At 43.9% G+C, this 13,637-nt stretch overlaps 1 protein-coding gene across 4 annotated transcripts in view; it reads right to left on the bottom strand.

The window, feature by feature from the left end:
- LOC140483348 (homeobox protein Meis1) overlaps window positions 1-13,637 on the bottom strand; it is a 302,240-nt gene that overhangs the window by 22,332 nt on the left and 266,271 nt on the right. For 2 of the 4 annotated variants that reach the window (XM_072581546.1, XM_072581548.1), the window contains exon 10: window positions 13,012-13,151. In XM_072581546.1, the coding sequence (XP_072437647.1) occupies window positions 13,012-13,151 (140 nt within the window). The remainder of the gene's footprint in view (window positions 1-13,011; window positions 13,152-13,637) is intronic. The other 2 variants (XM_072581547.1, XM_072581549.1) reach the window with 1 other exon arrangement.

Raw genomic sequence — 13,637 nt, forward strand, 5'->3', positions numbered from 1 at the left:
GAGAGGTTAGGAAGAAGGAGAAAAATAAATCCAGATTATGGGACACAACTGATAATATGAGAGAGACCAAAATTGGGGTATATGCCAGAATTAGCCGAGAGCACACAGATCTTGGAGAGTTGTAGGGGCTGCAGAGGTGGGGGTGGGAGAAGAGCATGCCACAGAGAGAATTGGAAACAAGGATGAGAATTTTAAAATTCGGAATTATGCTTAATGAGAAGTCATCAAAGGTCAGCCAGCATGGCTGATGGATGATAAGCTGGGACAGAGGCAGCCGAGATCTGGATGACTTCAAGTTTCCAGAGAACAGGACACAGGAGACCAGCCAGAATTACATTAAAACAATCAAGTGTGGAGGTTATAAAGCTCTGACGATGAGTCTTACAGGACTCATAAAATTAATTGTCTTTCGCTCTCCACAGAGGCTACCAGACCTGCTGAGTTTCTCCATGACTTTCTGTTTTGATTGCAGATCCCTGCAGTGTTTTTGCTGTGGAGGTAACCTACACAGGGATGAGGATGACACCAGTGGACACCCTTCAGCCAGTGTGTAGTCCAGCAATATGACTGAGATGGAAATGAGAGGCCTTATCCAAACAGCAAGCATGTGGTCGGGATTTCACCTGGGTTGAAGGTAACACCAAAGGCACAAGCTGGCTAGTTTGGTCCCAGGAAAGGGAATGGAGTCAGCACTGAGGGAACAGAGTTGGGAAGTTGTGAATGAAGACAAGTATTTTCCAAGGACTTTAATTGATGTTTACTTTGAGGAACTCTCTGCACATCCAAGATTAGATGGCAGACAAACAGTGCAACAGTTCAGAGACACTGGGAGGGGTCAATAAAGGCAGTGGTGGGCTCAATCATTGTGTGCCTGGTGTACGTGTGAAGAATGATGCTGTGTGATAGTCACCCAGTTAGATGTCATCTACAGCAAACTTATACAAGTTCCTTTTTTTGCAAAGAACACAATGAATCCCTTTTAAAAAAAAACTTGGTCGGCATGTACCAGTAGGAGCTGTCTCTGTGTTGTAGGACTGCACCACTCTAATAGGAAATCTGAACTTTATTGCTAATTATTCAATGGAAACCCATCATACTTTTGCCTTTCAAACAGGCAATTTTCTCTGGAGTCCAATACAGTGAAGTTGGGGGGGGGGGGAGGTCCCTCTGGGCTTTTTGTGGGTGAACCACAGAAAAGTAACAGCAAATTACTCTGTTCATCTTTGTTGTTAACTTACTAAAAAAAAAATTTACGCCCCCAAAATTAAGATGCCATAAAAAGCCCCCAAGTCTGCAGGACTTTCCACACATTTTAAGTCAAACCGTCTCAGGGGACTGCAGAGAACTTGAGATGAAGTCAAATTGTTAACCATTCGGCCTGGAACAAGGCTTAAAGAAAATGTCAAATGCAAGATGCATTATAAAAATGAAATGAAATGGCAAACTGCCAAGGAAAATAATAAAGCAGCCGCTTTTGTTAGAATGTATCCCTGTATTAAATAACAAGGCGGATACACTTAAAACAATACCTGTTTACTTTAGCCTCAGTGTTGAAATGTTCTCCTTACGTGATATTTATGGATGGGGTAGCCCATTCAGTCCATCTTAACCTGTCCATCCAGGGTAACCCTAACTTTAACAAACAACTTCATCACAGAGAACTCTATCCAAGTGGGAATGATTTATTTTGTGAGAAAGTTCTTTTAAAAAAAAGCTCACTGCTAGGCCAGCATTTATTGCCCATCCCTAACTGCCCAGTGGGTTATTAAAAATCAGGCACAGTGCTGTGGGCCTGGAGTCACATGTAGGCATGGTAAGGATGGCAGTCTCCTTCCTTAATGAACCAGATGGGTTTTTTACCCCCTGACAATCAACAATGGATTCATGGTCGCCATTCGACTTCTAATTCCAGAGTTTTATTGATTTAAAGTTCAATCATCTGCTCCAGTGGGATTTGAATTCAGGCCCCCAGAACATTACTTGGGCCTCTGGATTAACAGTGCAGTGATAACACCACTGAGCTATCACCTCTCTTTAAGTTCCTTTTATCAGTTGTAGCACACACCCCTGACTTCCACCTGTCGTTCCTTGCCTGGCAAACACAGTTCTCACGTGAACAGTGAATTCACCTTGTCCCGCAGCATTTATCACCCTTGCACTGAGGGAACAGCTATTGGGCACAGTCTTTTAGAGTGAACTCAGAGAATAGCCACAGTGCCAAGTGAAAATATTCAGCCCATTGTGCCTGCACACCCGTCTGAATAAATGATTTGCCTGTTCTCTGTCTTAACCCTCAAACCTACACCTCCATCCTTTTCAGATAACAGTCTCACTCTCTTTCTGAATGTTGTGACTGAACCTGCTTCTACCTCACTCTCAGGGAGCATTCCCCAGACCTTAACCACTTGATGCCTGTCAGTGCTCCTTTTCTTGATTATTTTAAATCTCTGTCCTCTTGTTCACTATCTCCAAATAGAAAGGTAATGTTGACCTTATATCCTGCAATATTTACCAAACCCCTTTTCCTCAGCCCTGCCAGAGTTTAGCCTCCTCAGTCTGCCATTCCTGACAACTGGCTCAGTCCCCCAGGTCTCATTGGCACTTCAGGAATGGGAACATTTCCGTCGGCTTCTGATAATATGCTCTTCCAGACCTTAAACCAACTCAACCTGCAGTGTGTCAATGGGGAGCCTTAGCAAGGCCTGTGGCACCTCTGGGGAAAACGGTGCCAGGGTGGGTAGTGTCAGCTAAGTAGCTCATTGGGTGACCAATAACACGAGCATCCAAGGTCATCACCACAAGGGACTAGAGGGAGAGAGTGTGGGATAGAGGGAGAGAGAGTGGGACAGAGGGAGAGAGAGTGGGACAGAGGGAGAGTGGGAGGGAGGGAAAGAGAGTGGGAGAGAGGGAGAGAGAGTGGGATAGAGGGAGAGAGTGTGGGACAGAGGGAGAGAGAGAGTGGAATAGAGGGAGAGGATGTGGGGGAGGGGAGAGAGTGGGATAGAGGGGCAGACAATGGGATGGATGGAGAGAGCGTGGGATAGAGACAGGGATAGAGTGTGGGGATGGGAGGGGAGAGAATGTGGAATAGAGGGACAAGACAGTGGGATGGAGGTAGTGAGTGGGATGGAGGGAGAGTGTGGGATAGAGGGTGAGGAGGTGGGACAGAAGGAGAGAGAGTGGGACAGAGGGAGAGAGAGTGGGATGGGGGAGAGAAGTGGGATGGGGAGAGAGATTGGGATGGGGAAGAGAGAGTGGGATGGGGGAGAGAGAGTGGGATGGGGGAGAAGGTGTGGGATGGGGAGAGAGATTGGGATGGGGAAGAGAGAGTGGGATGGGGGAGAAGGTGTGGGATAGAGGGAGAGAGAATGAGATAGAGGGAGAGAGAATGGGATAGAGGGAGAGAGAATGGGAGAGAGGAAGAGGGTGTGGGATAAAGGGAGAGAGTGGGATAGAGGGAGAGAGAATGGAGTCAAGTGGCTCCATTTGAAATTGGGATAAGACAATTGTAATTTGTTTTAACTCAATGACAGAGAATTTGTTATCTGCCTGAGAGGTGTGCGCTATCTCAATCTCTCTCTTTCTGTTTCTTCCATTTCAGCATCTCTCAATACTGACAGTGTGTTGGCTTTTTAAAATGCAGATAGGTATATATTTGCATAATCCAAACTGTCAATAATTTTTGCATCAAAAACAGAAATTATGGGGAAAACCCAGCTGCTCTGGCAGCATCTGTAGAGAGAAAGCAGAGTTCTGAAGAAGGGTCAGTGTACCCAACATGTTAACTCTGAATGCTCTCCACGGATGCTGCCAGACCTGCTGAGATTTTCCAGCAATTTCTGTTTTTGTTTCTGATTTCTCGCATCTGTAGTACTTTTGTTTTTAATTATTTTTGCATTTTTCCTTAAGTTTGATTTTGATAGTGAATTAGTTACTTGTTATTGACTAAGAAACCTGCGTGACTTGTTCTGAATACTGAATCATACTCAGTCTGAGACCGAGACCATTGACCATATCACCACCCTGGTTCCATTTAAATCAGGGTTGTGACCAGCAGAGGAGTGGGGCAAGGAAAGGAAACAATGACCCCTTCCACCTTACTCGTAACAAAAACAAGATGCAATCACAACATGATTACATTAAACCTCAAATCCATTAGCTGGTAATCCCCTGGAACAAGTCAATAGGAACCCATGACTTACATGATTTTGTGGGAACTAATGTACATACTTTACTTTCTGACAGTGTGGCGATCCCTCAGCACTGACCTTCTGATAGTGCGGAGTTCCCTCAGCACTGACCCTCCGACAGTGTGACCCTCCCTCAGCACTGACTCTCCATCAGTGCAGCGCTCCCACAGTATTGACCTTCTAACAGTGCAGTCCTCCCTCAGTACTGACTCTCCATCAGTGCAGCACTCCCTCAGCACTGACCCTCCGACAGTGCAGCACTCTCTCAGCACTGACCCTCTGACAGTATGGCGCTCCCTTGGCACTGACCCTCTGACAGTGCAGCACTCCGTCAGTACTGACCCTCTGACAGTGCAGCACTCCGTCAGTACTGTACTGCAGTGCAGTTTGCATTTTGCCCTTTGGCTGCTGGAGTGGGACTTGAATTCATTGATCTCCTAACTCATAGGCAACTGTGCTGCTGCTGAGCAAACACTGCCTGAAGGGAGGCCCCAAATTGTGTTTGAATGCCCTGCGACAGTATGGTTGCAAGGTGACCAACTGTCCTATATTTTAATAAACTGCCCCTTACTTGACTATATGCCTGAATCCCTTAAGGATCACTATTTGTGCTGCATTTGCAGGTCTGTCTATGTGAATCTGAGCTCACATGTCTCAATAATTTGTGTGGGATTGCAAATCTGCAGGGTAGCTGGCAGAGCTGATAGTGTAGCCATTCACAACATGAGGTCTGAAGAACAGTCATATTGGACTTGAAAGATTAGCTCTGTTTCTCTCCCCACATTCCCTGCCAGACCTGCTGAGTTTCTCTAACAATTTCAGTCTTCACTTTAGATCTTTAAACATGAATGTTTTGACAGTCCTACACCAAGCCAAAACAAAATTCAATCTGTAACCATATGTGAGTTGAAGTACTATTGCCTCAGCTTTGTAAAATAGCTTGCATGCAGAAACAGGAATGTAGTTGGGGACGGGCATCATATTCAGTAGAGGTGATGACTGGTGTTGCATTCAGTAGCACCAGAGAGCTCTCATCTATGAAGATTGGATCATTGTTGGTAAAGACACAGACATAAAGCATTGATATGGCAGAGGTTAGCACATCGTGCAGTGAAAGTAACTTGGCATGACAGCTTCAGAGTGTTGCAATCAAGCTGCCCCTGCTAATGTGAAACCTCCAAACGGAAAAACTGCTCAAGTCCTTGATTGAGTGGGTTAAAAAGGTCCCGGGAATGTGATAAGATTAGACCACGCTGTCATCGTGTGGGGCGTGATTCATCGCTGGATATACACCGACATGTAACAATGCAACAGATGTGCAAGAAATTGCATTCAGAAAACCATTTGCCGAAAATCTGTCAGTTCAGCCATTCCAAAGTGTAATGGAAATCTGCCACAGCTTGGAAAATGCCTCAGAGGGAGTCTCTTGCAGTGGTATGCAAGAAGAAGTGAGTCTGTTTTGATATAAACATTTTAAGCCTCATATCTTGTTCTTCCATCATATTGGATTTCGTTATGAGCACTACGCTTGCTTCTATCTGAACAGTACAGGCTGGGGTGAAGTGATGAACTTCATCTACATTTACACAGTATAATTCAGGGAAGCCATTGCATCAAGGATCACAGCAAGAGTTAGTTAGGTTCTCCTGCCAAAGCACAAATGTATTTGTGTAAGTTAAACAAATACTGTGTTTATCAAGTATACTGTCACCTCCTGAACAAAAATGTTCTCAACACCGTAAATTTGATCTGGTTGCTCGCACAGCTCACTGAGGCAAGAATGTGCTGTCCCTTTATGTTTTCCTTTGTAATAACCAGCTGTCTTGGAGCATCTACTTTTTTCCTTCTTGGGATGTGGGTGCTGATTTTTAAAATGCTGGAGAAACTCAGCAGGTTTGGCAGCATCTGTGCGGAGGGGAGATCAGTACTTTTTGCCAATCCCTAACTGACCCGGAGTCAAGTGGTTCCTGAAGACTAGGTTCTGGAGTCACATTGAGACTGGGCAGAAGTTATAGAAGTTTGAATACCTGTACAAACAGATTCAAGAACAGCTTCTTCCCCGCTGTTATCAGACTTTTGAACGGACCTCTATAATATTAAAGTTGATCCCTCTCTGTCTCTGTCTGCACCTTCTCTGTGGCTGTAACACTGTATTCTGTACTCTGTTCTGCTACCCTGATACATAGTAGAATCTGCCCGTACAGCATGCAAAACAACACTTTTCACTGTATCTCAGTACGTGACAACAATAAATCAATCAAATTTCTTTCCCTAAAGTGAACCAGAGGGACTTTTAACAACAAAATTAAATGCTTCCAGGGTCATTGTTACTGAGATTTATTAAGTGAATGCAAAGCCTATGAGGTATTGCAGTGGGATTCGAACCCATTCCCCAAAGTGTTTAGGTTACAGGTCCAGCGACATTGCCAGATGTCAGCATCGCCCCTGATATGCTGCTCACTCTCAAGATCCCTCTCCTTTATCATGTCACTTTTGTTGGTTCATTAGCAATACGTCAAAGAGCTGCAAGCCACCATTGGGAAAACAAGACAAAAGAGAGAAAAGATCAAATCTCCCTTTGGACTTGAAAAGTATTAAGTCCAGAAAATCTACCACTCCTGAAACAATTATCCTAGACATTAGCTGCAGGAGTAACGTATTGAAGTTTTTCAACATATCAGCCAAAAACACAATTTTAAGTTTCAAGTTGGGGTAAAGACCACATCTTTTTACTTTTCTGTATTTGTGATTGTGGACTGAAATAGGAAAAGAATAGTTTTTGAGACCAAGCTGTGGAAGGGTTTTATAAGCAAGCTACCAGCACTTGTTGTCAGTGCAGTTTGTACACACGGGTTGTGGGCCTGAGGGCATTGGGGGTGGGAGATGGGGGGGGGTGCATGGGTAAAGATGCAGACGAACTGTCTTCAGAGAATGTGCACAGAATGAGATTCAACTAGCAACAAGTAGCTGATTAGTCTGTGGAATGATGACCATTCATTGATCACAAAGACCTTCTGCCTGTCAACAACTATGTGATTGGTTCCCAGGTCACTGATTAACTTATGAGGTGTAAACAGGTCAATCAGAAGCCTTCAGACCTCGTCAAGGTGAGATGATTCTTTCTCTTCCTCTGCATTAGAAAACATGTAAAGCTTGAAGAAAACCAGTTTATTCTCCCTCACCAACTGCTGTAAGTTGTGGCTTTTACCTGACACGTCAGAGACGTTACAAATGCTGAACCAGTCACTCTGTGCCTTCTGCAAGTACTGATGTGAAGGTGCCAGTGTTGGGTTGGGGTGGACACAGTCAGAAGTCACACGACACCAGGATTTAATCCAACAGGTTTATTTGAAATCACAAGCTTTCAAAGTGCTGCTCCTTCATCATGTCCATTTGACCTGACGAAGCAGCAGTACTTCAAAAGTTTGCAATTTCAAATAAACCTATTGGGACTATAACCTGGTATTGTGTGACTTCTGACCTTATCCTGTAAGTAAATGAAAGTAACTGGAGAAGGGAGATCGAGGAGCAGCAAGTTCTGACAAACCAAAAAGTGCATCTCAGTAAATCCTATGAACAGGGAGCATTGAACAGTCTTTCCAGTTTCTCCCCCCCACCCATAACACCTAGGCTTTCTATTGTTTCTGTCTGTGTCTGTCTGTATTTGTGTGCACAGACAGTTTTATAAAGAGAATTAGAGTTTTAACGAGTACTGCTATATACTGACAGCTCATAATACATTTATTTGTAATGAAAATCTATTTACTTACAATAAATAGTAATTCTTGTCCCATACAAAAACCTGGTCTGTGCTTTCTATCGCCTAATGAGAAGTAACTTGGGGAATTCTGTGTACTTGTTATAATATTTAACTTTTGTCAGGACTCCACAAATTGAGGGGCAAGATTTCCAGTACACTACCCAATGAGGTATGATCAAGTTAAGTAATGGATGTTCTCTTAGTTGAGTGATTTTAGATCTGGACAGGTCTTTTAATCTCACTGATTTTTGTGACAATTATTGTTGTGACTAATGTTGCATTTACTTTAATTGAAGGATCCTCAATGAGTTGCTGAAAAGGAGTTGTGGGGGGCACAAATGGGCACCTTCTCAAGGACAAATGCCCTCACATCCCTTAAAATAATTAAAACAAATGAGAATTGAGAAATGTTGAGCCATTCGCCCTTGTGGGTCTCATCAATGACCATTCCCATGTGACGGCTGTGGTGGCTCAGAGGCTAGCACCGCTGCCTCACAGCAGCAGAGACGTGGGTTCAATTCCGCCCTTGGGCGACTGTTCCTCCAGACACTCCGGTTTCCTCCCACAGTCTAAAGATGTGCAGCCTGGGCAGATTCACCATGGGAAATGCAGGGTTACAGGGATAGGGTGAGTCTGGGTGGGATGCTCTTTAGAGGGTCAGTGTGGACTCACTTGGGCTGAATGGCCTACTTCTACACTGTAGGCATTCTAAAGGTTTGGCACACAGCTCCCATAGTCTGAACAGGTCAATAGTCCAAGCTGCATACTAACATACTCCCCACTTGCCTGGGCAGGTACAGCTGCAACTGCACAGAAGAGTTCAAAACCATCTAGGACTCAATGGTAGTTTGGTTTCAGCTATGGTTGGATGGACTTCCTGAATTTTGAACTGGATTGTAGTATGTGGATGGTACCGAGTCTCAGGGGATGGGAGAGACACTGACAGAGATCAGCTGGTGTAAGCGGAATAATTTGTCAGACTGGGTGGTCAGCAGAAACAACTGAGGCCAGCTGTTGAAATGTTTGTTATTTGTAATTTGTTTGCCGCTGGGAGGTGGGAGTCATAGGCTGGGCCTTGGGAAGGCCATGGTGAGCTACCTTCCTCATGTTGCTACAGTCCATCCTGAAGGCTCTCTCACGGCACTCTTGGGTCAGCAATGCCAGGAATTTGGCAATGAACCAATGAACTCCCTACCCACAGGCAACACAGGAAGCTGTGTGAAGGCAAACTTGCAGATTCCCATGCCTTTGCTGCCCTTATCCCTCCTGGTGGGTAGAGATAGTGGGTATGGTAGGTGCTGTTGGAGGAGCCTTGGTGAGTTACGTCAGTGCATCTTGTAGCTGTTACAGTGTGGTGGTGGAGGGAGTGGATGTTTGCGGATGTGGTGCCAATCAAGGAGGCTGCGTTGTTCTGGATGGTGTTGAGCTTCTTGAGTGTTGTTGGAGCTGCAACCGCCCAGGCCAGTGGTGAGTGTTCCACCACACTTCTTATTTATGCTTTGCATATGGTGGACAGGCTTTGGGGAGTCAATACATGAGTTATCAGAGAATTCTAAGCATTTAACCAGTTCTTATAGCCAATGAATATGGCTGGTCTAGTCACAATGCAGCTAATTGGTAACTCCTAGGATATTGATTATGGGGGATTCAGTGATGGTCACACCATTGAGAGTCAAGGGCAATGGTTAGATTCTGTTTTGATGGAGATGGTCATTGCCTGGCGCATCGACATTATTTGTCACTTTTTGTTCAAGCCTGGATATTGTCCAAGTTTAGCTGCATTTGAAAACAACAGTATCAGTATCAGAGGAGTCATGAATGGTGCTGAACATTGCTGAACCATCTGCGAACATCCCATGAGAAGAGATTGGTTCACCTGGGCCTGAATTGGGTTGAGAAGGATGAGCGGGAATCTGACTGAACTGTATAAAATTCTAACAGGGCTGAACAGAATGGATACAGGGAGGATGTTTCCCATGAGTGGGGGAGTCTGGAACCAGGGAATACAGTCTCAGTTTGGAGGGTAGGCCATTGGGATGGGATGGGAAACATTTCTTCACTCAGAGGGGAATGAACCTGAGGAATTTTCAACCACAGAAGACTGTGAATGTGAAATGATTTAAAATATTCAAAAAAAAAGAGAGATACATTTCAAAGGAGAGAGGGAGAAAGTAGGAACTTGACATTGAGACAGAGGATCAGCCATGATCAGACTTACAGAAAGAATTGATTTGAATGGGCTCGATGGTCTGTTCCTGGTTCTATGTTTCTAATGCAGCATGATTTGGTTTGATATTTTGATGAGATCCCAAAACCCACATTAAAAACTCACTGGATACAACACCCAAACTGGAGCACACACATCGAACAGATCGAGGTTTGGATATGCATGGCACTTATACAGCCACTGACAATAGTAAAACACCTCAGCAAGATCATTTAAAAACACTGAGCCCACATCTAGAGATAGATTTGAACAAATGACCCAAAGCTCGCTCAAACAGGTAGGTTTTAAGAAGTGCATTTAAAGTGAGAGTCATCGAGTCATCCAGCACAGAAACAGACCCTTCAATCCAAGCAGTCCATGCTGACCATGTTCCCAAACTAAACTAGTCCCACCTGCCTGTGCTTGGCCCATATCCCTTTCCTATTCATGTACTTGTCCAAGTGTCTTTTAAACATTGTAACTGTACCCACATCCCCCACCTCCTCTGGCAGTTCATTCCACACACGAACCACTCTCTGTGTAAAATATGTTGCCCCTTGTGTCCTTTTTAAAGGTTTGTCCTCTGACCTAAAACATATGCACTTTGGTTTTGAACTCTCCCACCTTAGATAGAAGAACCTTGCTAGTCACCTCATTTGTGCCTCTCATGATTTTCTAAACCTCCATAAGGTCACCCCTCAACCTCTTACGCTCCAGTGTTAAAAAGATCCAACTTGTCCAGCCGATTTTTATAATTCATACCCTCCACTCGTGGCAACGTGTTGATTAATCTTTTCTAAACCCTCTCCAGTTTAATAATATCCTTCCTATAACAGGGTGACCAGAACGGGACATAGTACTCCAGAAGAGGCCTCACCAATGTCCTGTACAACCTCAACATGACGCCCCCAACTCCGATACTCAGAAGACTGAGCAATGATAGCAAGCTTAATAAATGCCTTCTTAACCACCCTTTCTACTTGTGATGCAAATTTCAAAGAATGATGTACCTGAACCCCTAGGTCTCTCTGTTCTACAACACTACCCAGGGCCCTGCCATTAATTGTGTAAGACCTGCCGAGGCAAAAACATTTGGGAAAGATTAGAGTGCAGGCTACAGAGAGTACAGTCACCAGTGGTGAAGTGATTAAAATGAGGGATGAGCGAGAGACCAGAACTGTAGGAGCACAGGCAATTGTGAGGCTGTGTCAGAAACCGGTGTCTGGGGGATTGGAAACAAGGTTTTAAAGTGGGGGGGTCTCACCCTGTCCCAGAGCTGCATTAATCGAACCAGGAACTTGGATGGGTTTCAGTGGATGCTAACAGTAACCCACTTTTTGTGGCGCAGTGCTAGTGTCCCTCCCTCTGAGGCAGGAGATCCAGCTTTAAGTTCCACCTGCTCTGCAGGTGAGCAACAACCCATCCGAACTTGTTGATTAGAAAATACGAAAGGAGTCATGAAACCTGTTAGGGCTCAATGGTCCTCTGAAGGTAGCTCACCGTTACTGCGCCTGGAGGTAGAAACTGGCAGCTTTTCCTGAGGTTCAATTAAAATCAGGATCCAGAGGGCAACAGAAATCAGTCGGGCAACGTGGCGGGGAAGGGTGACATGTACGGCTCAACAAAGGGTTGGAAAGTTTGTGTGAAACCTGCAGGAACATCTGAGACTAAGGTTCACTTTACTACTTCCTAGGATGAAATGGCTGTGCTATAAAAGGAGAGGTTGATGCAATATCATTTCAGAGATGGTCTTGTTGATCCTCTAGTTTTTCTTTCACTTCAAACCAATTCTCCAAACACTCAATGTGTATCAGTAGTTAAACGTCTTGCTGTATCCTATCACAGTGCACAGTTTGGAGTGCTGCCCTTTATTTAAGATGATTCCCCTTGAGACAGCAAGTTAAAAATAAATTGAACAAATTGGCAAAGTCAAATACAGAACTTTGCCGTCCTTTCAACAGGTCAGTGTGCCATATGATAGCAGTGTACAAATGCAAACAGTTTGCTCTAATATTCTCATTTCTGCTGCTAAAGAGTACAAGTGTTAACTATTAAAAATAAATAATTTCACACCTTTCTCTAAAACAGTAAAGAACTTCATGTAGAGCCTTGTTCCTCTTACACTAGTATTTTATGTCAAAATTATAGTGCCAATGTTTTGTTTGGTTCTGACTATGTAACTCCAAAACTGTCTTCATTTCCAAAACATAAGGGGATGTGAGAAACCTTTACTTATTTTTGTTTCCTTACCCTGAAAGATTACAGTTGTACATCACCAAGACTGGACCATAGTAAAGTCAGACCAATTCTAGCAGAAGCGAGAAGGAGCTCAAAGAGTTTGTTAAAATAAAAACAGGTGAAGAACATGGTGAAGGTGTTTAGTAATGAGAGAGGATCTCATTTGTCCCACTGCACCTGAACTGCAACCCTGAACCAGTTAGTTAGACAAACACCTATTAGTGACTTAGGCACATCAAGCATTACCTTATAAGTAAGTAACTGAACGTTCCCCAAGCAATGTCAACCCCTTCGCCCTCTTTGACAGGTAATCAAAAACATCTACAGCAAATTCACACCAAGCCATGCACCAGGAAGTTGTCACAGTAGCAGAGAGTAAAAGCTGGGAAGAAAACTCTAAAATTCAATCAAATAAATAAATATTAACATTTAATTCAGCTTTTAAAATAAAATGCCCTTAACGCAGGACATCGAGCTATAAGTTACTATCATTAAAAAAAAGTCTAAAAAGTTGGAAGATATCATGTAAGGTAAACTTATTAGTTTGGTTATGGCAGGAAAGTCCTATTTTAATTTAGTGGTCAGTCATTCCCAGCATTGAGTGTCTATTTATTTACCAGTTAATGGCTCTCCCAGTGAATGGCTTGAGGATGATTTTCGCCTGTGTGACTTGAATACAGTTACTATTGGGGACTTGCCTGCTCGATTAGATTGGTCAATCATAGGCTGGACTATCCTTCTCCTGGCATTTATAAACCTGTGGAAAAGGAGGAGAAAAGAAAGGTTACTTTGACGCAGCTCAAGAAAGAAACGAAACAAGATAAAGGGCTAATAAACCCCGACAGCAATGGATGGTGGGAATGGGACGTGGAGATTCTCTGAGTAACTCTACTGAACTGCACCAGACTCTGATCGAGAGTGAGCTCAGGGGTGAGGCTTTTGATTTATGTCCTTCTGCATTTTTTCTCCCTCCTCTCCCCACAGCTGGGTATCTTATAAAGAGCTGGATAATTAGACGTTCTTGGGAAACAATACCCAAGACTGCACTCTCTTCTCCTTTCAAGGCAAAATAATTGCAGCTGATAAAAAAACGTCGCTCATATGAGCATCTGTTGCCTCACCTAATTAGTGAAGAATCTCTCCTTTGTTCCACTCACCCACTGGTCTTCGACCAACCCTTCCCATTCCTTCTAGGCTACTAACTCCATTTTAAGGCTTGTGTTAGGAAAATGAACTGTGGTGC

The sequence above is a fragment of the Chiloscyllium punctatum genome, chromosome 11 (genome assembly GCF_047496795.1).
Source record: "Chiloscyllium punctatum isolate Juve2018m chromosome 11, sChiPun1.3, whole genome shotgun sequence".
In the NCBI taxonomy this organism is placed as follows: Eukaryota; Metazoa; Chordata; class Chondrichthyes; order Orectolobiformes; family Hemiscylliidae; genus Chiloscyllium; species Chiloscyllium punctatum.